Below are 23644 nucleotides of genomic sequence, written 5' to 3' on the forward strand. Positions count from 1 at the left end.
TTAGCGAGAGATTAGCGACAACATTTTTTGTCGCCAAAACACTACAAAAAATGCTAATTAGTGACGGAATTAGCGAGGAAATTTTTCCGTCCCTAATCCGTCGCTAATTAGCGATGGATTAGGGACGGAAAAATTCTCTCGTTAATTCCGTCGCTAATTTTCGTCCCACCTGAGGCGCGAAATTTTCCCTCCCTCCGTTCAAAATTTTTTCTCCCTTTGTTTTTCCCTCCCTCCCATTCGATTTAAACCTGGAGCTTGCCGGAGTCAAAGAGAGTGGCGACGAAGAGGAAGCTGTTGTTAGGGAGCTACTGGAGCCTGTCGGAGTCGTCGACGCCGGAACGCGTCGGTTCAACAACATAGGCGTTGTAGCGCATTATGAATGCCAAGCACAGCACCACCCACTCCAAGCAAAATATGAGCACGCAGAGACCCCCCGCGAGCTTGAGTATCACCTCCCCGCCGTCTTCTCTGACGTACGACTTGAGGGACTGCAAGAAGTCTCTCGTCCGCGTGAAGATGAGCACCGACCCCTCGAATATGGCCGTCAACACGGTTGACACCATGTGGGAGGTGTACCAGCGCGTGTGCGAGACAGCGCCGGTGGCCGATGCGCAGCCAAATGCAGCGGCAACGATGGTGGTCACGTGGAGGAGGAGGATGAAGAAGTCGTAGAGCGAAGGGAAGAGGCAGAGGGAGAGGGTGAGGAAGATGTAACTGGAGGCAGCGCCGGTTCATCGCGATTGTTAGGGGAAGAGCGTCCCGACGTCGGAACGCGCCGGTTCTGTGAAAAAAAAAGTGCTTCTTGCCAGAGAACGCGCCGGCAGTGAGCATTTTTTTATTTTTTTTTTAAATTTAACGACGGATTAGCGACGGATATGATCCATCGCTAATTTAAAATAGCGAAGGACTCGCGATGGATCATATCCGTCGCAAATTAGCAACGGATAAGTTTTGGCACTACTTAGCGTCGAAAAAATCGCGATGAAAGTTTTCTGTCGCTAATCTGACGCTAAACTGTTTAACGACGGATTAGCGACGAATTTAGGTCGTCGCTAATCCACGGGTTTCTTGTAGTGTAAGGATGCCAATGAATCGGATTTATATATGATGTCCAGCCAAATTCAAGTCTGCTTAGTCAGATTTGGTAAAGAAAATGAGATCCCATTAATAATGACATTCTTATTTGTTTCACATATTTGCATTTGGATCTGAATTGTACCGGATGAATTATCCAAATGATTACATATAAAATATATTAACTGGTCTGATTCAGATTGGATATATCCATTTTCTTATCTGAATCCAAATCCGATGTATGTCAACCGATGGACCCCTCTATATAGGGGTTTGATTGCAACAGCTAGCTGTGAAAGTCTTACTGTCACAAATAAGTTTCTTTTGTGGTCATTTACAAGTGACATTGATCTTCAATGTTATAGAATTTAGAGGAAAATTAAGGCAATTTCATATTGGCACTCAAGTTTTTAGCATAACTTAAACATTACATATTTCTTTAAAATTTTATATATGTAGCTAAACTTTGTTGTGGTGTGATGATGATAACCAAAAACTCAAAAGACGGATTCACATTAAATTTACATCGAAGTCTCAAGTATGGCCTTGAAAAATTGATTAATCACCTTTTTTTTCTCTTCCCCAATCTTCCAAGTCTCTTCTATAAGTTGAACCAATTTGGTGTGGTGTGATGATGATAATCTAAACATCAATACATTTTAAGGATTAATATTAATAAAAAAAGTAAAAAGTTTGAAGAGAAACATATCAAATCAAAACTCACCTAATTCAAAAGCCTCATAAGCCTATATTGACAGTTGGTGCATAAGGCCAAGAGTTTACTGTAGCTGTTCAAGGGTAAAATGGTAATAATTTTTTACTAATCCAAGATATAAAAGTTAGTAGTTAATTTTAACAATGTTCAGCGTTTACCAACTACAAAAACTTTGGTGCCTTTTTGAAAACTTTAAGAGGTTAGATGTACTTATGATTTGTGTCAAAAAGTTAGGTGTTATTTTGAAAATTTTCCTAAATTTGTATATACAAATTGTGTGTGCCCATGTACCAACCGGGGCTCCCCTTTTTTGGCAGGAGCAGTTAGTGCACGTCACCTTGTGTTGGGAAGTTGCAGGTTCGAACCCCAAATGGTATGGTTGTATAACTGGTAGAGGTCTGCTTATTAACCCCAGCTTTCTTTGTCTAAAAAAAATTGTGCACATGCATTCTAGAGGTGAAAATAAAATTAGTCTCTCTGGGTGATGTTTGGGCTGTCTGCAACTTTTTTTTTATATTTACACAGAGAAACCGCCTACAAGCTATCTGCAACTTGAAACCCAATAAAATTTCTGCCAAACCTGACCAAGTATAGACAGGCGAGGCTGGAACAAGGGTGAAAAATGTCAAAACTATATCAATGGAACCCAACCTGCCGGGCCTACAACCAATCAGGTTTTCCAAAGTGTTGTCCCGACCCAAGCCAGATAAGACCTGAGCCTATCCTGAACCAGGATAACAGTCAGGTCAGCTTTTGGTCAGATTCTTAGCAAACAAACCATGCTGTAACACATCTATATGGTTAGATTGAGTCGATAAAGGTTGAACTTATGATTTTCAATTACATAATTTTCATCAAAAACACATTGGTAGACCTTTTGTTGGTAAAATCCTGTACTTCCTCTCTACCCATTGGAGAGTACACTCATCCTGTCTTTTTATTCAACTTGTCCCTAGGGGTGGCAATTTCTGACACGACCCACCAACCCGCTTCTTAGATGGGTTTGTGTCGTAAATGGGTCGACCCGCCTAACCCATTTATTAAACAGGTCGGGTTCCTGTTGGGGGTATGCCAACCCGCCAACCCGTTTAATAAATGAGTCAGGCGGGCGGGTCAACCTGTTTACCCGAACCAGACCCACCAACCCGCCTGCTAACCCGCCAGCCCTTGCTTTCAAGCCTTGGCCATTCTATGCTAGGTGGGGAACCAAAATAGACCCTTGCCAAGAAGGCAAAGAAACCCCGGCCCCCAAGTAGTAGGTAGAGCTCAGCTCGACCCTCAAGGGAAGTAAAACTCTGTGGCTAGGACCCTTGCTCCCAAGGCCTATGCTGGGTGTTGGCTTACACAAAGGGAGTAGCGGCCATGGGAGTCGAACCCCGACTGCCCGTCTCATAGCCTACGCCCTCTCCAACTACACTAAATTCATTCTTATCTTTGTAGAAGTGTGAGATTGTGAGCTTGCCGAGGCTTTTTTCACTATTTCACCATCAGCTTGGGTATCTCTTTAGCAGAGTGAAATTTTGTGACAGCAGTTGCACAGTGAAACTTTATTGTTTTTGTAAGAATAGGGAAAGGCAACATCCCATGATTGTACTCTAGGGGGCAAAAGCTGGTTGTGGTAATAACATTGAAAGATGTGAAGATTCCCTTGTCTCAAGAAAATGCTCTCCTTACCATGGGGCAACCTTTCCCACGGGAAGGGAAATCATTCTCCTGTCATGGTCTGCTTTAATCATATAAAACGAAAAGGAGTAACATACGAGTTTTATTGCGGGAATTATGATGAGAGAGAGACCCACAAGGGTTTAACCCACCTATCTCAGTGGATAGGGGGTTGTGTGTTCTCCTCCAAAGACAAATTTGTGTGTTCCGGTGTGTATACGGAGAAATATCTTGAGACCCACGATAATTCATATGCCAATGTTACTCATGATAATTTTATAATAAAATAACATATAAAAAAGATAGATATGCGTTTGACGAAAATGTCTTCTCGTAAGATAGAGATGTGTTTGACAGAAATGTCCTCCCGTAAATAGCTTTGCACATTCCCGTGAGTCCAAGTTTCCACCTTGGTTTTTAGCTTGTATTACAACACATTGTCGCTTTCTCGTTCCTGCCTTGTGTTACAAAACATTTTTGGGTTTGTTTCTACCTCATGGAGAGAACTATAAATCGATCGATTGGTTCGATCATTGGTGGGTGTCATAGGGGGATTTTTCGGCCATCTCTTTTTACAATATTATCTTATTCTTCATTTTCGTTAAGCAGTATGAAAAAAAACAATGATGCACAAACATTCCAACAAGTGCTATTAAGGTGTCGTGAGTACCTTTCAATGTCATCACACTATTGTTGAAAAACTTATGTCATCGTGAATGCCATTAAAGCATTGTTTTGTTATTGCAGGTGAATGTTAGCTTTTCAATGGTTGAAAAATTAAAGATATTTATAGGATGTTGGGACCTGTTGAAAAGAATGCTTGGTTACATATGCAAAGAAGGGCTTCTACCCCATTCGGTATCGTCCATTCGCTCAGTATATGCAATGTATCACAAATAGCGGTCGTAGTAACATACTACCGATTTGTGAGATATTGTTTTGTTTGTTAATATCGATTTGTAAGCTATTATGCTGAATTGTCATATTGATTTGTAATATATTATGCGATATGTATATCGATTTGTAAGATATTTGTAGTATGATTTTAAAACATGTGCGTGCAGAACTTATATTATTGTGTGCTTGCGATGGCAATTTGCATATTCAAATCGTTGCTCGTTTAGCGATTTTTATTGAAATCACTTTACAGCGTTGTTGATATAATTAAATCGTTGTTACATGAATCGCTATCGTCAACACACATATACGATAAATTGTTTCTTTTATTAGCATGGTAAATAACAACTTAATACATAGTATAAGTAAATAACAAATCGTTGTTGCTTTTATACTATAATTCATTCTATTGTTTCTTTGACTTGCTTAACTAATCAGTATCCATTGTTATATGCATCTTGAATAAATCGTAGTAAATGTATGTGTTGGCTAACACAAATTGATATCTTGCTTATGAAAGTGGTGAGCTTATCATCTGATTGCAGTGAAGATGATATATCTCAATCACTGAAAAGTTATGAAGAAGTGAACATATGTACTAATGACGCACCTGAAGAAGTGAACATGTGCACTAATAATGCACAAGATAAGAAGAGTGCAGGCATTGGATTCACTCTTGACCTGAATGTTCCAACAGAAGAAATGCAATTCGATAATGAGGTAGACGATCATGATAGTACACTTGACTTTATTCTTATAGAAGGAATGCAATTTAATAATGAGGATGCTACATACAAATTTTACAATGATTATGCCTTCAAACTTGGCTTCAGTGTTACAAGGTATTCTTAGTCAAAAAATGTACATGGTGTCGTTGTGAGAAAGGCATATGTTTGTTCTAAGAAAGTTTGGAAGAAGTCAAGTGAAAAGCCGACAAGGAGCAAGGCAGATTTAAGATATAGTTGTTCAACGAGAATGGTGTTAAGAAGACTTCCGAATGAGAAATATGTAGTTCATACTTTAATCAGTGATCATAACCATGAATTAGCAGCTTCATTTATGACTCCTATGTTAAGGTCACATTGTAAAGTAACTGAAGCGCATGCTGCAATTGCTGAAATAGCTGATAGCGCCGGCATTGCACCAAGAAAGACATACAATTTGTGCATGCACATAGATGGTAGTTGCGAGAATGTGTCATTCACACCTATAAATCTAAGAAACCATTTGAGAAGGAAGAAGATAGATAACATGAAGAATGAAGAAATATGTTCTTTGGTTGATTACTTACAGAAGAAATCGAGCAATGACTCTGGTTTCTTTAGTGCAATGCAATTGAATGAAGATGAATATGCTGTGAATATATGTTGGGCATATTCAAAGTCAAGAGTAGATTATGAATGATTCAATGATGTGCTTTTTTTTATACGACAGTGAAGATTAATACTGAATAGTGGCAATTTACATAATTTGTCGAAGTGAACCATCACTCATAGAGTTGCATATTAGGCAGCATTTTTTTGTATGACCAGACTAAGGAAACCTTTGAGTGGTTGTTAAGAGTATTTACGCATGCAATGAATGGAAAGCACCATGAAGTTATACTTACAGATGATGATCACGCAATTGCGACTACAGTGTCTCATGTATGACCAGATGCACATCATCACCTATATTTGTAGCATATCTTTCAAAATGCAGCAAAGAATATATGACACATATTTAATCAAAAAATAGGGTTTGATAAAAAGTTTATAAAGTGTATACTTGAGAACGTAGACAAGGTCACCTTTATGTCTGATTGAGAGGAAATGATTCAGATGTACGACCTTGACGACTGTATGTGATTACAAAATTTATATGCAGACAAAGAGAAGTGGGCATTAGATTATAAAAGACAATACTTTTGTGTAGGTATGATAAGCACTCAAAGAGCTGAATCTATACATGTCACATTAAAGAAAACCTTGTATTCATGTTTAACAATGTTTCGCTTCATAGAACAATATGAATTATTTATAGACGGTCTTAAACAGATTGAGCTTGAACAAGATGTGAAATGTTTCAACACACGCTCTGTAACTTTGGTCATAAAAATATTGATGCAACGTATAGATCTGTATATACTAACTGTATTTGAATAGATTAAGAAGGAAGTTATATAGGTTATAAATTGCAACATAGGACGTATGCAAACTAAGAATATGCACAAATACCATATTGTATGGGAGGACGAAGAGCATCCAAAAAGGCAAGAAGCACATGTTACGTATAATATTGACAACAAAACAGTTGAATATACATGAAAATATATGAATTCAAAGGTATTTTATGTCGCCATGCATTAAAGACACTTAATCAAAAAAAGATACAAGAAATACATGAGTCATATTTAATGTGAAGATAGACGAGACAAACAAAGATTGAACTGCTAGATATAGATAATGTCAGTGCATCTGGTGTTGATGAGAAGTGCCACATAGCCTCTTGTTACCAACAACTATGTAGGTCACTTATGCATGTTGCAGATTTGGCATCTAAAAGTGAAGAAGCCTATGTATGCATGAGAAAAGTGTCAAGGGAGTTACTTGAAAATGTACAGTTAATTCACCATCAGTCTGTTGCAGCTTATGAAGATCAGTCTAAGAAAATGAGAGCAAACAACGAATGTGAAAATCATGTTTCTCTTGACCCGTATGAGAAGTTGTGCCGAAGTCTAAACATCATATTCAACAAGTCAGAAGTCAATGCTATAGATTATAATAGACAAATTCACCTAGCAAAGGGTATCAAAAGAAAACTTGTATCTGATCGCAGTCGTCGAAGAACAAAGGGTGCACTAGAATTGGTTGGTAATAAAATGTCTAAGAAACAACCAAGTCTTTCGCATGAACAAGTATGTAATAGATTATATTGCTTCCCATAGAAATTGCATTATGTGCAGCTTATCAATATCTAACTTGTGTAATTTTCAACATGCAGCAATACCCTACAGACGCGCACTACAACGTTGAAACCTTCAATCATTTTGACCAGTGTGAGTGTAATGATGGCATCAGTTTTACAAGTCCTTTGGTATGTAATCAATGTTGGGAGGATATTTGCATTTTTTGTTAAACTTAATGTAGTGTCTTATATTGTTCTATTTCATGACAGGATCGGTTTAATTCAAAAGTGAGCAATAGAATACAGGAATCACGTATGAATTCTTTAGCTATATAATTATATTTGATTGTATTAACATGATCGATGGTTGTAATATGTATCATTCACATGTATAAATCATTGTCTCATCTAGCGTACAGAGCTACAGTTTGATACCATTGGTAAATACCATAGGTAAATCGCAGTTGTTCAGTGCTTATACTATTAGTCAAAATCATTATCTCATGAAGCCTTCACATGCAAAAAGTTGTTCTGTGAATAAACTGTATTAAAAGTAAAAATCGTTGTCTCATCTAGCCTTCACATATACAAATCGTTGTACATATACTGTATTTGAATCATTGCGTAAAAAGTTGTTATGTAAATAAACTATATTAAAAGTAAAAATCATTGTCTCATATAGCCTTCACATATACAAATCAGTGTACATATACTGTTGTTGAATCAGTGTGCAAAGAGTTATTCTGTGAATAAACTGTATTAAAAGTAAACATCATTGTCTCGTCTAGCCTTCACATATAAAAACCGTTGTACATATGTTGTAGTTGAATCGTTATACCATATAGTGTCCAATAAAGATTTATACAATGATGTCTATGTCGAAGACAACGATTTGCCTTTGCTATAAATCGTTTCATGGTCAAATCGATTTGTTTATTATTTTTCTTTAATAAATGGGCCGGTTGTGGCAAACACGAACCCGACCCATTTATTAAACGGGCAACCCGACATGACACAGTTAACCCGTTTAATAAACGGGTCGGGTCGGGTAAACGGGTTAGCGGGTGGGTTGACGGGTCAGGTTCAGGGTTTTACATTGAAAAGTTTACGGGTTAGCGGGCGGGTTGGTCGGTCGGATTTGGGTAAACGGGTTGACCCGCTCGCCTAACCCGTTTATTAAATGGGTTGGCGGGTTGGCATACCCTTAACACGAACCCGACTCGTTTAGTAAACGGGTTAGGCGGGTCGACCCATTTACGATACTAACCCGTTTAAGCCAAACCCGAACCCGGCTAAGAAGCGGTTGGCGGGTCTTGTCAGAAATTGCCACCCCTAGTTAAGAGGGGCAGAATTGAGAGAGAAGCCCTCCTTGTGATCATCTGGTGTAGCAAAAGAGAGAGGGAAAGACAGGAGTGGATGCAAGTTTGGGACCATCAGGCCCACTGAGGCGTCCTTGCCGCTGTAGAAAATTGGGGGTGTGAACCAATGGACGTTGATGCCACCAAATCACCCGCTTGATTCGAGTTCTTGGTGTCTCTCCTCAGGTTGCACGATGACAAACAACTAAGCAAATTTGTGCACAAACAACCAAGCTTTAGCTACTCTTGTGAATTATGCTACCAAAAATCAAGATCAATGGAAAAAATAAGCAAATTTTAATGCATAAAATTCAGGGAAATAACAATAATTTAACTTATTAACTCTGATTGAGAAACCCCCTATAATGAGTATTTATTGGGTGACACGGGAAGCCCTATATTTATTTTTGAATCCATTACATTAACAAAATATCAAAATCTAAATAAACTCAAATAAAAGCCCTAAATCAAACAGGATCCAAATGGATCTCTTATGTACCCGAGCTGCACACTGCTCCACTCTTGCATCAAATCAACTTTACTTTTTTCAGAAAAAAAAATGAGGTGCACAATTACATTAGAAATGGCAACATAAAATTGTAGAAATTTTCTTAAACCTAAATGCAGCCAATCAATTTTCTTTGAATAACTTAAATTGTTTGTGTAGACAATAGGGCTGGTTAATAAACCGAGCAGCTCATGGCTCAGCTCGGGTCGGCTCATCCCAAGCCCGTTTTTGTTTGGTTTCTTTGGATGAACAAACAAGAGATGTTCATTCTTGGCTCGGCTCGCATAGGTTCATTTAAACAGCACATATAGAATTTATGTGTTTAGTATGTTCAAAGAGTTTGGATCGATATACTTGCATCCAACAGGTCAGATGTTCTATTTTCACCAAGAACCCTTTAATAAAAAATAATTTTTTTAAATTAAGTGAGCCAGCTCAGGCTTGGCTCGTTTAGCTGAATCTCATATGAGCTGAGTTCCACTCGACCTGCAGAAGCCATACGAGCTGAGCCCAAACGCTACATGGCTATAAACAAGCTCAGCCCAAACAGTCCTTGTCGATAGGGGTGTCAACGGGTCCGGTTTACCCGGACCCAACCTGTATCAAACCCTATAGGGTCCGGATATGATGATAAATAAGAAGATCTGATTAAGACCCGATCCAAACCCGAAGGTCCGATTAATACATGAATCCGGATATAGTTTGTGAAATTTTATACCCGACCCGAGTTCTGATTAAGACCCACAAATTTTCAATGAAAAAAATGATAAAAACTATTATTTTACCGGGTATAGCCCGGGTCTGTTCCATGTAGTTCTTATCAGGTCTGGGTATGGTTTCCCTTATGGTGGGTCCGATTAGACTCAAGTCCGGACCCGATACCATACCCAAAAATTGGAGTCAAGTCAGAGTCTGGACCAAACCCGACCGGTTGACAACCCTACTTGTTGAGTTTGTTTGAGTTGTTTACAAGCCCTAATCGACACATACATGTCCACACACACACACACATTTTCTTGAAAATTGGCACAAATCAGTTTTCTTTTTGTTTTTTGTTTTTTGTTTTTTGTTTTTTGTTTTTTGTTTTTTATGATGATATTTATTAGATATTATATTGTTTTGGTATTACATGCCCATTTTAAAATTTTAATGGACCTTATAAGTCACAAGTTTCTTTATTTATGTATCTTTTGTTTCACATAAAATTTCCTGATTTTTTATAATTTTTTTACATTTTATGATTGGTTAAAAAAAGAAATTCTAATTAGAATGGTTCAAAAGATCCATCTACTCCATAGGTGGATAGGGCTGGTAAACAAACAGGCAGCTTGTGACTTGGCTTAATTCAGCTCATCACAAACTTGTTCATGCTCGATTTGTATAAGTGGCAACTTGAGTCATGAGCAGCTCTTTTAGCTTAAATGAGTCGAGCCCAAACGTGGGCTTGGCTCACATGAGCTCATACAGACAAAATATATACATATTTTATATGTAATATATATTCTAAGAGTAAAATATAAAAAGAAGTGCACAAAATATATATGTACAAAGAGAGGGATGCATAGAAAATATATACATAAAATATAAACTATTAAGTATGATATATAGAATACATATATTTTAAATATTATATATGTATTCTATGAATAAATAACATAGAATGTTTTTACTTGAGCTAACCCGTGTTGGGCTAGGCTCATTTAAGGATGAGTTGAGCTCGAGCTTGGCTAGGCTAAATACAAGCACAAGCCGAGTCACAAGCTCAATCCATTAGTAAACTAGCCGAGCTCGATCATGCCTTATTTGGTTTGTTGGGGCCCTAGACATGAGGCGTCATCATAGTGACAAACATTTTTTTTTCACAAAATCTAGTTTGTAAAATATTATCAAAAATTGAAAAATTTTCATAAATCTTGCAATTTTTTCAGGCAAAATCTCGACAATAAAAAATAAATTTAAAATATAAAAAAAATTGTTATAAAAAATATTAATACATTTTATTTAAAAATAAAAACACATTTTTCATGATAAATAGCCTTTTAGAACATAAATATCATGTTTAAATCATGATATTTATGTTTTTTTCATAAAATCTCACAATATTTTAAAAATCTCACGAGAAATTACCGTTTTAAGCTTTCAAGCAATTTCTTACGATATTATCCCAAGACTTTCATAAATCTCGCGATATTTGTTAAATGGTGGAAGGAATTCAAACAATCCATGCAACGGAGCGGCATCCAGTCCATAAATACAAATCCCAATAAGGAATCTTTGATCTAGTTTACAAAATCTGGCCATTTCATGAACTTCGTCAAATCCCAAGAAGGAAACTTTGATCTAGTTCACAAAATGTGGTCATTTCATGAACTTGGTCACTATGTCACGGTGACATGCCTCTCCGGTGACATGATCGGACATAAACAATGAACAATGACACATACAGTAATTATTTTAATCTCATTTCAATATTCTTTATGTTTTTAATATTGTTCAATAAAATACAAATTTTTAATATTAAAATATCAGAAATAGCTTTTGTTGGTTAAAAATTCAAAATTCTGTGTCCTCGTATCTTATTTTCCCCAAAATCCTTGAACTTGTGAGTCGAATCCGCATCAAGGATCCTCGTATCCGTGTATCATTGAGGCATATCTTGGCCATGTTCACCACAGGCCAAATTCAACCTAAACGTTGCACACTGCTTTGACAAAGGTAGTTATTATCCAGTCCCGATATGGTTTCTCTTATAGTAGACCTGGGTCCAGACCCAATACCATACCCAAAAATCGGGCCCAAGTCTGATTCAAACTTGGTCTGAACTAAACCCGACCCAATGACACCCCTACTTCCAACCCTCATAGATGGAGAAACCCACAAGTTTGATGTGAACTCATAAATTTTTAATAATGATTGGTGGAGTAATCAAGGGCTAAAAATAAGGTTTAAGTTGCCAATGCATGTATTGTGCATGGAGGGGTCCATGGTCATGCAATCTTAGTGTTTTCTAGCTTGAAGACATTAGAGTGTGACCACAAGTAGGGATGGCAGTGGAACGGGAGAAAGCGGGGCCCGCCCCGCCTCGCCCCGTTTGGACCGGGGATGAAGGGTATGAAACGGGGATGGAGGCGGGGACGAAGGTTAAAATCCATCCCCGTCCGGAGATGGAGGTGGGGATGGACGTGCACTTTTCCCCGCCCTGCCCCGTCCCCGCCACGATCCCCGCCCAGACCACTTTTCCCCGCAATATCCCCGCCCCGCCTCATCCCCGTTTGAACCGGGGATGGAGGACATGAAACGGGGATGAAGGCGGGGATGGCGGATAAAATCCATTCCCCGTCGGGGATGGAGACGGGGGTGGAGGATAAAATCTTGAGGCGGGGCGGGGGTGGAGACCTTGTCCCCCGCTCCGCCCCACTGCCATCCCTAACCACAAGCATCAATCCTACTTGGAGAGCATCTTTTAGTATTCCCTTGTTTCCAGTGATTCAATCCAGTGTTCAGGATTTTGATCTTCCAAAGTAGTTGGTTTACTTACAATTATAAAATAGGATTGCTGGAATCTATGCTCAATATATGTTCCATCATCTTAGCTTTATAACATGAACTTTTACCACATCATAAGTAAAACTTTGTACTAGTAGGGGATAATAATGATATTATATGACAGGAAAAATCTTATTTTTGTTATTGTTGCTTTCATTGTTGTAATTGGTGGTGATGGTATTTATCTTAAAAAATTATTCTTCTAGAATCTGAGAGGAAATATGCAGTTATGCACCATTGTCCATTGACATATTTATCATGACCCATTATATCCAAATTGTTTGGTTGACAAACTTGATCGAAAACTCTTTATTTTTTACAACAAAGTTCTCTGCCGAAGTGGGTAATCTTAGGGTGGGGTCCCACACCCAAGCCCTTACGTAGCCTACTAGTGAAAGGCACAAACCAATGTTTCAGTATCGGCCTGTATCTGCAGATACGTATCATCTCGGCAGAAAATTGATATGCTTCATCCCTGAATCGGTTAATTTTTAATAAATATAAAAAATACTTAAAATTGTTTTTAATACTTTTTTAATGGCTTTAACGTGTGTTACGATCTGATTGACAAGTAATATTTTTTAAATTTTTTTTTGGCAGATTCAGAATGATTCACTTGAGTATCGGTATCGGTCTGATTCACCGGAATGGTTGGCCATGTGATGAACCAAACGATACCGATACTGACAACATTGGCACAAACTCGATACTCCAGTTAAAAACTAGCTATAACAGTAAAATAAATATTTGGAATTGTAGAAAGAAATGAAGCAACTAGAGAGCCCTGAAATATGAATGTTTTGTGTGTTAAAATAATGGACAGCTTAGGAGGGCTCTCCTCATCTTGTAGGGGGGTGTCTCACAAACATCACCTAGCTGAAGGGAATCCATCAGTGTGCTTCTCTTGCTGCGAGGCCCAAGCTTAAGTATATTTCCTAATGGGCAAGGGGACCTGGAGTTTTTACACCAATTTATAACTAATGAGGTTCTTTTCCCCAGTTACAATAAAACAAAAAATCAACATTATTATTAAAAAAAGGGAGAATAGGTATGTTTACAAATGCATTTAATATACATTGTTCAATGCCCCTAATAGTGAATTATTTTCATAAAAACTTGTTTTGATCACCTTGCTCTCTACTAGTAAAAGTTGTATTAAACAAGCCTTTTTCCTTTTATCCATCCGCGATAAACAAACCCCTGGAGATTAGTTTCTTGTATGCAAGGGAATTCCCTCAGCTCTTCTTGGTTACATTTTGAGAAATTTAACATTGATATTTGAATTGGGATCTCAGTCCCTGCTTGTTGTACGGCACTGAATACCATTTTCCTCATCCTTGAAGGAACTTTGAGGGTCCCCACTTGCATAGTTTTAAGCTAAGTGCTATAAGGTCGACGCACCCTCGTCGTCGACACGCCCCGACACAGTCAACCAAATGTCAGACTCGGTCAATGCACTAGGGTCAAGTCCGTTCACATTTTGGACTCGATCAACTTTGATCGAGTCTATTTTTATATATTTTTTAAGGTAAAAGACGTATAAAAACTAAAAAAAAATCAATCTTTTTATATAAAAACTAAAAAAGATCCCTCATTTGTTGGGCCTTTGATACCAAGCCAGATATTCGATGGACACTTGCAGTCTACTTCTACTCTGAAGCTCAAAAAATCAGTTGTTTCCTCCATGTCAACAAAGAGAACAAAAACCACAAATGAAAATCCACATTACACTTTTTTATAACAAGGAACCCTTGCCGAAGCGAGATAAAACCTCGATTAGAACCCCACAACCACCCTGCCTTAAGTGGCCTACCTTTGAAAGCTGCTGACACACCCATGAGCCAGTGGGGTTTGATCCAGGATCTTCAACTCAACACCTTCACAACCCCTGACTTGCCACACAGGCGACCCCACAGTAGTGAATATCCACATTACATTGTCTGGGTGAATCAGTGCACGCTTGCCCATCACCCGATTCATGACCAAGTTTATAATCTCCTAAATCTTAAAAAAAAATCAAATTTAATGAGAATATTGACATTTTCAAGTATACCCATTGTCAAACATCTTAAAGCTCTCTCTCTCTCTCTCTCTCTCTCTCTCTCTCTCTCTCTCTCTCTATATATATATATATATATATATATATATATATATATATATATATATTGCTACAGTTGTAAATAGAATCCGCTTAGCAAAATGGCAGCTTCGTTCTTTTTCTCACATCTAACACCATAGATGTGATCTACATATTTTTTTTAGTGGGGAGTGGCTTTTGGATCGTCAGAATCCGACCTGTATATAGGTTTCTTCAGTAATCAAACAATCAATGAAAATGAATATACAGATTTTTTTGCTCATAAAAACATATTTTTTCATCAAAAAAGCATGATCCAAGAGTTGATTCCTACTAAATTGAGCAAGCTGAGCACATCTATAAAGTTAGATTGAGTCAAAACAACTTGGATCATGAGATTCAGGTACAGTTTATTATAACAAATATATATCTGTGTGCACACACACACACATATATATATATATTTATAGGAAAACTTGAAATATATGAACTACCAAATGAACTGCAATTTTAAGATATTTTAAAGGCTTTAAAATCAATGGCTCATAGTCTTCATAAATATTCATGCATTCACAAATTGGATTTTCTCATAAAAAATACACAATCTAACAGTTGATTTCTAGCAAATTCACCATGCCAAACACATTTACAATTCCGACACGTAGGTAGGTTTTTATAGAACTCGACTCTTGGATTGTCCAATTTTGACAAGTTAGGTAGGTTTTTATAAGATTTAAAAATCAATGGTTTAAAATTTTCATAAATATTCAAGAATTAAATGTCTTATTTTTATTTAAAAATTATTACCCAAGTATGGTTTCTTAGCAAATAGATTATGCTGAACACATCTGCAGAGTCTGATTTGTGAAAAACAACCTGAAAATGCATAGGCTACAAAAGTGATAAGCAGCTACTACTTTTCCTATATATATTTCACTTTTTTGTTATTTTTATGAAACTAGCCTTAAAAATATGATCTACATAATTTGGTTATTGGGAATCGGCTCATGAATTGTCCAATTATAACACATGGCATGAGTTTTTGAGCCTTCATTTGAAAAATCAATGACGTATAATGTGAAGTATTTTCTCTGATCATAAAGTTGTATTATTTTTTTGTCAAAAAAAAACATGATAAAAAAGCAGTTTCTTAGCATTTGGACCGTGCTGAATCCATCTATAAGCCCTAATTAGATCAACTCGACTTGCACCCATGAGTTTTAATTCAATCGACAGTCACCATGAGTTTTAGCTCAATCAGACAGTCAGGTCTATATGATCAAATAGTACCCATATACATATGGAACAAAGACGCATGTTTTTAAACAACGGGGGCTCCGCTTGTCTGGTAGGAGCACCTTGTGTTGGGACGTTGCAGGTTCAAAACCCACTGGTAGGGGTCGGTCTAACCCCAGCTTGCCTTAAAAAAAAACACTTGTTTTTTTTGTATGGGACAATACACGCACTGCAAAAGAGCCGCGTAACGCGTGAGAAGAAAGGCCTTCTGACTTGTTCAAACACGGAACTTCATACCTTGGAAAATATGCACTCAAATGCCTGAAAAAAAAAAAGATGCCTTGACCTCTAAATAGAAAAGCACATCCTACCAATTAAGCAACCCTAAATTTAGGGATATCCCTAGTGCCAATGCCGGTCTATATGAGCTATGTGGGGTGCTGTCCTTAGGATGCAGTCTTATTTATGGCCACCTTTACTATCTTTAGACGGGAATCAACCCCATCCTTAGGTCCATAGTTTAAATATATCATTCTCTGTTTGGTTGGACAATGAAAGTAACACAGCCATAACAACAGACAAGAAACCCCATAAAGAACATGCTAAAAATTATGATATGGAATGCTACATAGCAGGTATTGAATTCACAATATCAAAGAAAGTGTTGAGTTTTTATGTACGCAATACAAATTATCAACATGCATGTGCAACAACACCATGTTCATCAGCACACTAGAAGCAGGCTCTAGGTGGCTTGCAAGGTGAAGTTATTCAGCAGATTCCAGGCATGTTGTTCCAGGCACAAGAACTAAGGCCCCATATCTGATCGGTAGAAGCAATCGAAGATGCAAACTGCTGCATATCTACACTGAGGTCGTCTGCAATTACTGCAGCTGTTTCAGCCGTTAACCCCGTCTGCCCTTCGGGCATCTCTCTAGTCCCCTCACTGTACCATTCTGGGATGGATGGTGTGGTAGATGAAGGCATGAAATCAAGCAATGTCGAGAACTCGTCATCCGAGTGATACTCATCAATCCCTGCTTCTTTTTTAATCTTGGTACCCCCTGTCAGTAAACAGATTACACCCATTGTTAAGGGAACTCGTTAGGTTGTATCAAACTGTTATCAGATTATATTGAGCAGTGTTAAGAAAATTATAATGAACACAAAACAGTAATCTTTTATCTTAGTCATCTTGTGAATTATGCTGTATGGTGCATGTGTGCCATTCTTGTGCACACACACATACTTTCATAATGCTGAAAATCGTGAAAATTCTGAATTTTGTATCTTCTAGTATGGGCACAAGTGCCACAAACCAGAGAACTTATATAAATTAGTAACAGCATGCCTTTTAATGGTGCAGGAAATCAATAAAAACAGAATGCAGTGATCAGTGCAGTATGCCTCTTAATGGTGTAGAAAACTATAAATTTCTAGCGGCAACTTAGCACCATGATTCCCGCACAGCCTACTTATTCCACAAGCCAGAAGCAGCAGCTACCACTTAGTGGGAACTTGGGCTCACACGGAGAAACAATAAAGTAGGTGCAGAACAAAGTTAAAATAAAGCCAGTTGAAACAAAATCAAGTTTGTGATCTGTTTTAAATCCCTGAACCTGCTGGTCTCAGCTAGAGACAGCAAGTCCTCTGTTCTCTTTGAACTTCCAAGTTGGCTAAGACAGAGGGAAGTCCTAAGGTCTCAATTTACTAAGTGAGTCCCTCTGTTAAATCCATCATCCTAGACAAAAACCATTGACCAGGACCTGCCGGGAGATCCAAGGAGTCATATCAAGCTGCATGAATCTGTTACTGGTCAGTTCAAGCACGAAGCCTCTGGCTAATGAAAGGTTACCGAAAACAGCAACTTGTTGGTGTTCCAATTCTATGCAACAGTTCCAAGCAGCTAGCAGCTAAAGCCAATGAGCCCAACAATGTCACTTGGTTTGTTCCACAATTCAATCAGGAGGCATGTTCACTAAGCATGAGCCAGAGCTTATAGAGTCAGTGAGCCCAGACGGCTTATATGAGCCTCCTGAGCCTAACATGGACAGTCTCAGCTTCATGAAAAAGATCATAGATTCCTTCACTTTAAATAAACAAGCAGAGACAGTAAAGCAAATAACAACTGACAAATTGAGCTAGAATCCTCCCACCGGCCGTCGATGCCACCACTGCAGGCAACATCCTTACCACTGGTCCAATCACAGCCTTGCCCGCTGCCGAATTCCTGTGGTTTCCGAATTTCGCTTCCACTGATCACCTGAGCTTCCTGCAGCATGGCATCCAGCAATCCGCTATTGGACCCGCCGAGAGTAGCAGGCACCGGCATTGTCAACGGCCCCATCTTGGCAGGGCAGTCAATGCTACTGCTTTCGAACAAGAACCCAGCGTCCATCGGCCCAGTGGCATCTTGTAGTTGGCTTGAAGGGAGCTCCGGTTTCACATCGAATGTGAACGGCAATTTCCCGGCGACCGGATCAGGATCGTACGGTACAGTCACGCCCCAGAGCAGAGAATCAAGCCCCAATACTCCCGCACCGCCGGCGCTCCGGAACGGCAGCACCACCGGCGTCGGCATAGACCATGGCTGGAGGGACTTGCCGGAAAAGGGTAGGCCCAATTCAAAGCCCCCATCGCAGAAACTCTTGAACCGGCTCGCCGGGACCAGAGTGGAGGGGGCGTGGGCGAGCTCGCCGGGCAGGGGGAGTCGCTGAGGGTCGAAGAAGGGGAGGGGGTGCTGGTGCTTGAGGCAGTTGAAGATGGAGGCAGTGGGAGGGGAGGCCGCTACGGTGGCGTTGGTGGTGGCCGAGGAAGGTGTCAGAGAAGGCTGAGTCGATACATGGCGTTGGATATCGGACGGGTACAGAGGGAGGCCCGCCCTATGCCTCCTCTTAATCCGTGTGTTCCAGTAGTTCTTAATCTCGTTGTCTGTGCGTCCTGGCAACTGCACCAACCGACGAAAAAACCGAGTGAAATCGACGTTTCAACACTGGAACAACTCGTTTATGAGAAGATGGGAATCTCTCGTTTTCATCGATAGGAAATGATAGAGAAATGCAGAGGGTGGCGGTGACTGGGGAATCGATATAGGCTAGCACTCGAAGAAATCGTGATTGAGAAGATGGGCAACTTCCCATTCGTCTATATGAGTGATGAATTCTCGGGAATCTGCAGAAATGATGGGGGAAGGCAGAGGATGATGACTCTGGTGTGCTGGGGAAGTTGGGAGGCGCGATTTTTGCTCTCATTTTGGAGAAGATTGACATCTCTGCTCTCATATACAGAAATTTAAGAGGGGTTGAATACAGAGAGAGAGAGAGAGAGAGGCGAGTATCGGGAACAGGGGAGGTGGTGTTTTCCCATTCCATAACTCGTTTGCAGAAGATGGGTGTCTGTGAAATCGTTACAGAAACGATGGGGGAAATGAATGCAAAGAGTGATGAATTTTTGGAACTGGGTAGGTGGTGTTTCGCGTTTTCGCACTCCAGAACTCATTTGGAGAAGATGGGTGTTCTAATAATATCAACTACAGAAACAATGGGGGGCAATGAATGCAAAGAGTGGCGAATTTTGGGAACCGGGGAGGCGTTGCTCTCGCGTTTCCACACTCCAGAACTCATTTGGAGAAAATGGGGCGTTCTCTAATATCATCTACACAAAATGGAGGCAACGAATGCGAATAGTGGTGAATTTTAAGAATTGTGGAGTCATTCGGAAGCAGGTGTTTCTGCATTAATGGAGAACTCATTTTGAAGGAAGACGGAGCATCTCAGAAACGATGGAGGAACGCAGACAGTGGTGAAATGAAGAGGGAGGAGATAAACGAAGCTTACTTGAGCGGCCATGCGTGCCCATTTGTTGCCGAGCTTGGCGTGGAGCTCAAGAATGAGGCGCTCCTCCTCAGGGGAGAAGGCGCCCTTCTTGAGGTTGGGGCGGAGGTGGTTGGCCCACCGGAGGCGGCAGCTCTTGCCGCAGCGGGAGAGGCCCGAATTCTTCTGAACTGCGTTCCAATTGCCCTCGCCGTTCTTCTTCACGTAGTCGATGAGGATGGCGTCCTCGGAGGAGGTCCACGGGCCCTTCTTGAGACCGGAGGTAGTGAAACCGCCACCATTGGCCGTGGTGGCGGTGGCGGCGGAGGAGGAAGAGGAGGAGTCGGCGGAGGAGAAGGGTGAGGCCTCTTGCAGGCGCGGTTGAAGGAGAGGAGGCGTGCCCATGATCATTGCAACACACGCTCTCTTCCTCTTCTCCCTTTTCTCTATGCAAAATGTATGCAGTGTTGTTTCCTCTGTCCTTTTACTTCTTTTTTCCCCCTAGGAGTTCCTTTTTGATAGCTGATTGTGCGCCCGTATCATTCTCTCTCTAGAGATATATATATATAGAGAGAGAGAGAGAGAGAGAGTAGAATGGCTGTGGTGGGGAGATGCCAGATCAATTGGGGGTTGCTGCGCTGGGGTGGTGCTCAATGTGGTCTGGCATTAGATCAACTGAGAGAGAGGGATGATGGTGCTGGGGGGTTTGGGGTGCGAGCCCCACAGAACCATAGATTCCATGTAATGTGAGGTTTGACCTTTGATTTCGCTGGGCACCTCACTTACGTTGCTGTCCGCCCTCCAATTCTTCTTACCGTTCTCAACTCTCTCTCCCTCCCTCTCTCTCTCTCTCTCTATATATATATATATAGAGAGAGAGAGAGAGAGAGAGTTGAGATATTAATAAATATATGGACATTGGGGATTCTCTGTCCTTACGATGAGTAAGCCTTTTTTTTTTTTTTAAGCCCAATGAAAATTTTTGTTGAGGATAGGAAAGTACTGTAGATGATTAGCCATTAAATGTTAGAAGTGACACATTAAATGCCTCAACAAAGGAGGAAGATTAAAGAAAGACCATTTGCCCAAACACATTTTGAGAAAAGGGTATTCATCTTCTGAACATATACAATAATACTAGCATATCATCTGCTGAACATATCCAATACTAGCATAACTAGCTGCTTTCCCCATGTCAGGGCATGCCATCTCGGTAGCATATCCATTATGACATGACTCGGACGCAAATTATGTTAATATTTTTATTTTTTTTGGTATTATTTCAATAAAAATTTGTTTCATAATTTTAGAATTCAAAAAATAATCTTTATTAATTAAAATTAAAAAGTTTCGTGTCTTCATCTCGGTAGCATATCCAGTATTTTTTTGCAGTTCCAACCTTATAAATGTCTAGGGCGTGGTTGATTTAGGAAGAATCTACACATGGATCATGTGTTTTCAATGGAAAAAATGAAATTTGAAGACTCAAAAATTTACAAAGATTTTAGACTGCTGATTTTTTTTTAATGTTATAAAAACTCACCCATTTGTCCGAATCAAACACTTCAGTACCTGATCCCTCTAAAATCAATTACATAAATCGCATCTGTACGGTCAAAATTTTAAAATAAAACTTAAAAAACCTATAAACTCATTTAGCATATGTACCCATGACTCATTATATATATATATATATATATATATAGAAAGAGAGAGAGAGCGGAAAGAAGATCAACATTAATACTCACGAAGATCAACAAAATGTTGAACCCATGAACAGAACAAAATAAAAGACCAAACTAAAATATAGAAAAAATAAAAGCTAAAGAAAAAGAAACTACAGACAACTAGTAACAAACAACAAAGCCAACTCAACCAGGATCCGCTGGATTAGAAGAAACCACCGTTGAGTGAATGTTGTTCAGATGAAAGGAGAGGTCTCTAAGATGCATACGTAAAATCGCATATACGTCAACCAGGATTTTATGGACAAGATGATTAAGGATGACCGGAATTTGACGGAAAGTAGCATCATTGTGTGTCATCCAAACAAACCACCAAGTAGTAAGCAACCATGTCTTCCAGATCAGTCTCAACCACTTGCATCGTCTAATTTCAATAGGGCCCAGGAGCAGATCAAGTGCAAAAGACTCCTCTTTGACAATTAAGTTTGGAGATCTCCACGTCCTATTAAATAGGGCCACAAAGATTCGGCAGGACCAAAATAAATGAAAAGTAGTTTCTTCAGCAGCTTGACACAACACACACCAACTTGGAAACTGAAAGCCCAACTTCTTTAAATAACTGAGTCTGAACCCTATCATGCAAAATTAACCAAGCCAAGACCCGAGATCTTGGAGAAAGACCCTTACCCCATAACGCACACTCAGGAAACCAATCTGCCCCTAGGGGGAGCAACGATATATACACTTTGTGGGTGTGGAAAGCACCATTTGGTGCAATCGCCCATTGCAACCACTGATCATAATTTCCAACATCTCCAGTTTGATCTCTGAAGGACGATAAGGCTCTCGACCACATGCTTCGCAAGTGCGAGATCGCCAACCCTCGGGTTCCATGGCAAAAATGAGATAAATCAGGAGCACCATATTTAGCATGAAGCAAGCGAGCACATGGAGAGCCTGGTTGATGGGCCATCCAATATTGCTTGGCCACAAGAGCAATACTCCTCTGTCTTAGAGCAAAAACACCTAAGCCAGCCATATGCCTAGGTAACACCACCGTTCACCAACCAACCAGATGGCGCTTACTCTTAAGTTGACACCCAGACCAAAGAAAATTCATCATTAAACGACAAATTTGTTTCTCCACGCCCACAGGCATCACGAACATTTACATGAAGAATTCAGGGATAGAAGAAAGAACATGTCTGATTAAAGTCAAACGGCCAGCAATAGAGAGATAAGACGCCTGCCACGAAAAAAGCTTGTTTTTCACTTTTTGAATAGTTGGAGTCCCAGCAGCGGAAGAGAGGCGCTTCACTTGTAACGGCAGACTCAAATACGTCATCGGCAACTCAGAGATTGCACACTTAAAAATCTGTTGACCCACTGCAAGCATAGAAGACTGAACATTGAACATAGTAAGAGAGCATTTGCTATCATTTAGGGAAAGCCCAGAAAGAGAAAAAAAGAACTGGAGAATAAGCTTCAATCTAAGCATCTGTTGCACGTTTGCTCGCCCAAAAATAATCATATCATCAGCATAAATAAGAATATGGTCCGAAAAATCTGAAACATCTAGAGGATCTATCATGCGCTTCTTCGCAGCACGCTTGAGCAACACCACGAGACCCTCAGCAATGGCATTGAACAACAAAGGCGAAAGAGGGCAACCTTGCCTTAATCCACGCCCCAACTTGATTCGGCCACCTTTAGTGTCGTTAATCTTATTCATGGCATGAGCATTAGAGACCAATTCCCTCACCCACCCAGAAAAATGATGACCAATGCCAAAATTGGATAACATTTGAAATAAGAAGGGCCAATGCACAGAATCAAAGGCTTTATGAAAATCTAATTTAAGAGAAAAATAGGGTTGGCCACTAAGATGTAAGGAGTGAATGACTTCAGATGCCAAGATGAATGAATGGTGAATCTTCTTATTGTGGATAAAGGCGAACTGAGAGTTCAAAAAAATTTGGTGAGCCACGACCTTCAACCTATTAGCCAATACCTCAGCAATCATCCGATAAAGGGCACTCATAACAGAAATCAGGCGAAACCTAGAGATATCAGTGGTAGCATTCTCTTTTGGAATTAAAGAAATAATTGCCAAGTGGGTTTGAATAGGCAATCTGGAGTTGCGATAGAACTCATCAAACATGTTAATAACATCAAGCTTCACACAAGA

The 23644-nt window shown here is 39.6% G+C and overlaps 2 protein-coding genes across 2 annotated transcripts; both read right to left on the reverse strand.

The window, feature by feature from the left end:
• Positions 1–305: 305 nt before the first annotated feature.
• On the reverse strand, positions 306–14614 carry LOC149822853 (uncharacterized). Its single transcript, XM_089980397.1, has 2 exons — positions 14544–14614; positions 306–714 (listed from the first exon to the last, which is right to left on the reverse strand). Exons 1-2 carry the CDS (start codon positions 14612–14614, stop codon positions 306–308), a joined length of 480 nt encoding a protein of 159 aa, XP_089836523.1.
• A 2116-nt stretch (positions 14615–16730) lies between these two features.
• LOC149822854 (uncharacterized) lies at positions 16731–20176 on the reverse strand. Its single transcript, XM_089980398.1, has 3 exons — positions 19796–20176; positions 18093–18906; positions 16731–17023 (listed from the first exon to the last, which is right to left on the reverse strand). Exons 1-3 carry the CDS (start codon positions 20174–20176, stop codon positions 16731–16733), a joined length of 1488 nt encoding a protein of 495 aa, XP_089836524.1.
• Positions 20177–23644: the final 3468 nt, after the last annotated feature.

The sequence above is a fragment of the Nuphar pumila genome, chromosome 11, assembly GCF_984573655.1.
Source record: "Nuphar pumila chromosome 11, dmNupPumi1.hap1.1, whole genome shotgun sequence".
Lineage (NCBI taxonomy): Eukaryota > Viridiplantae > Streptophyta > Magnoliopsida > Nymphaeales > Nymphaeaceae > Nuphar > Nuphar pumila.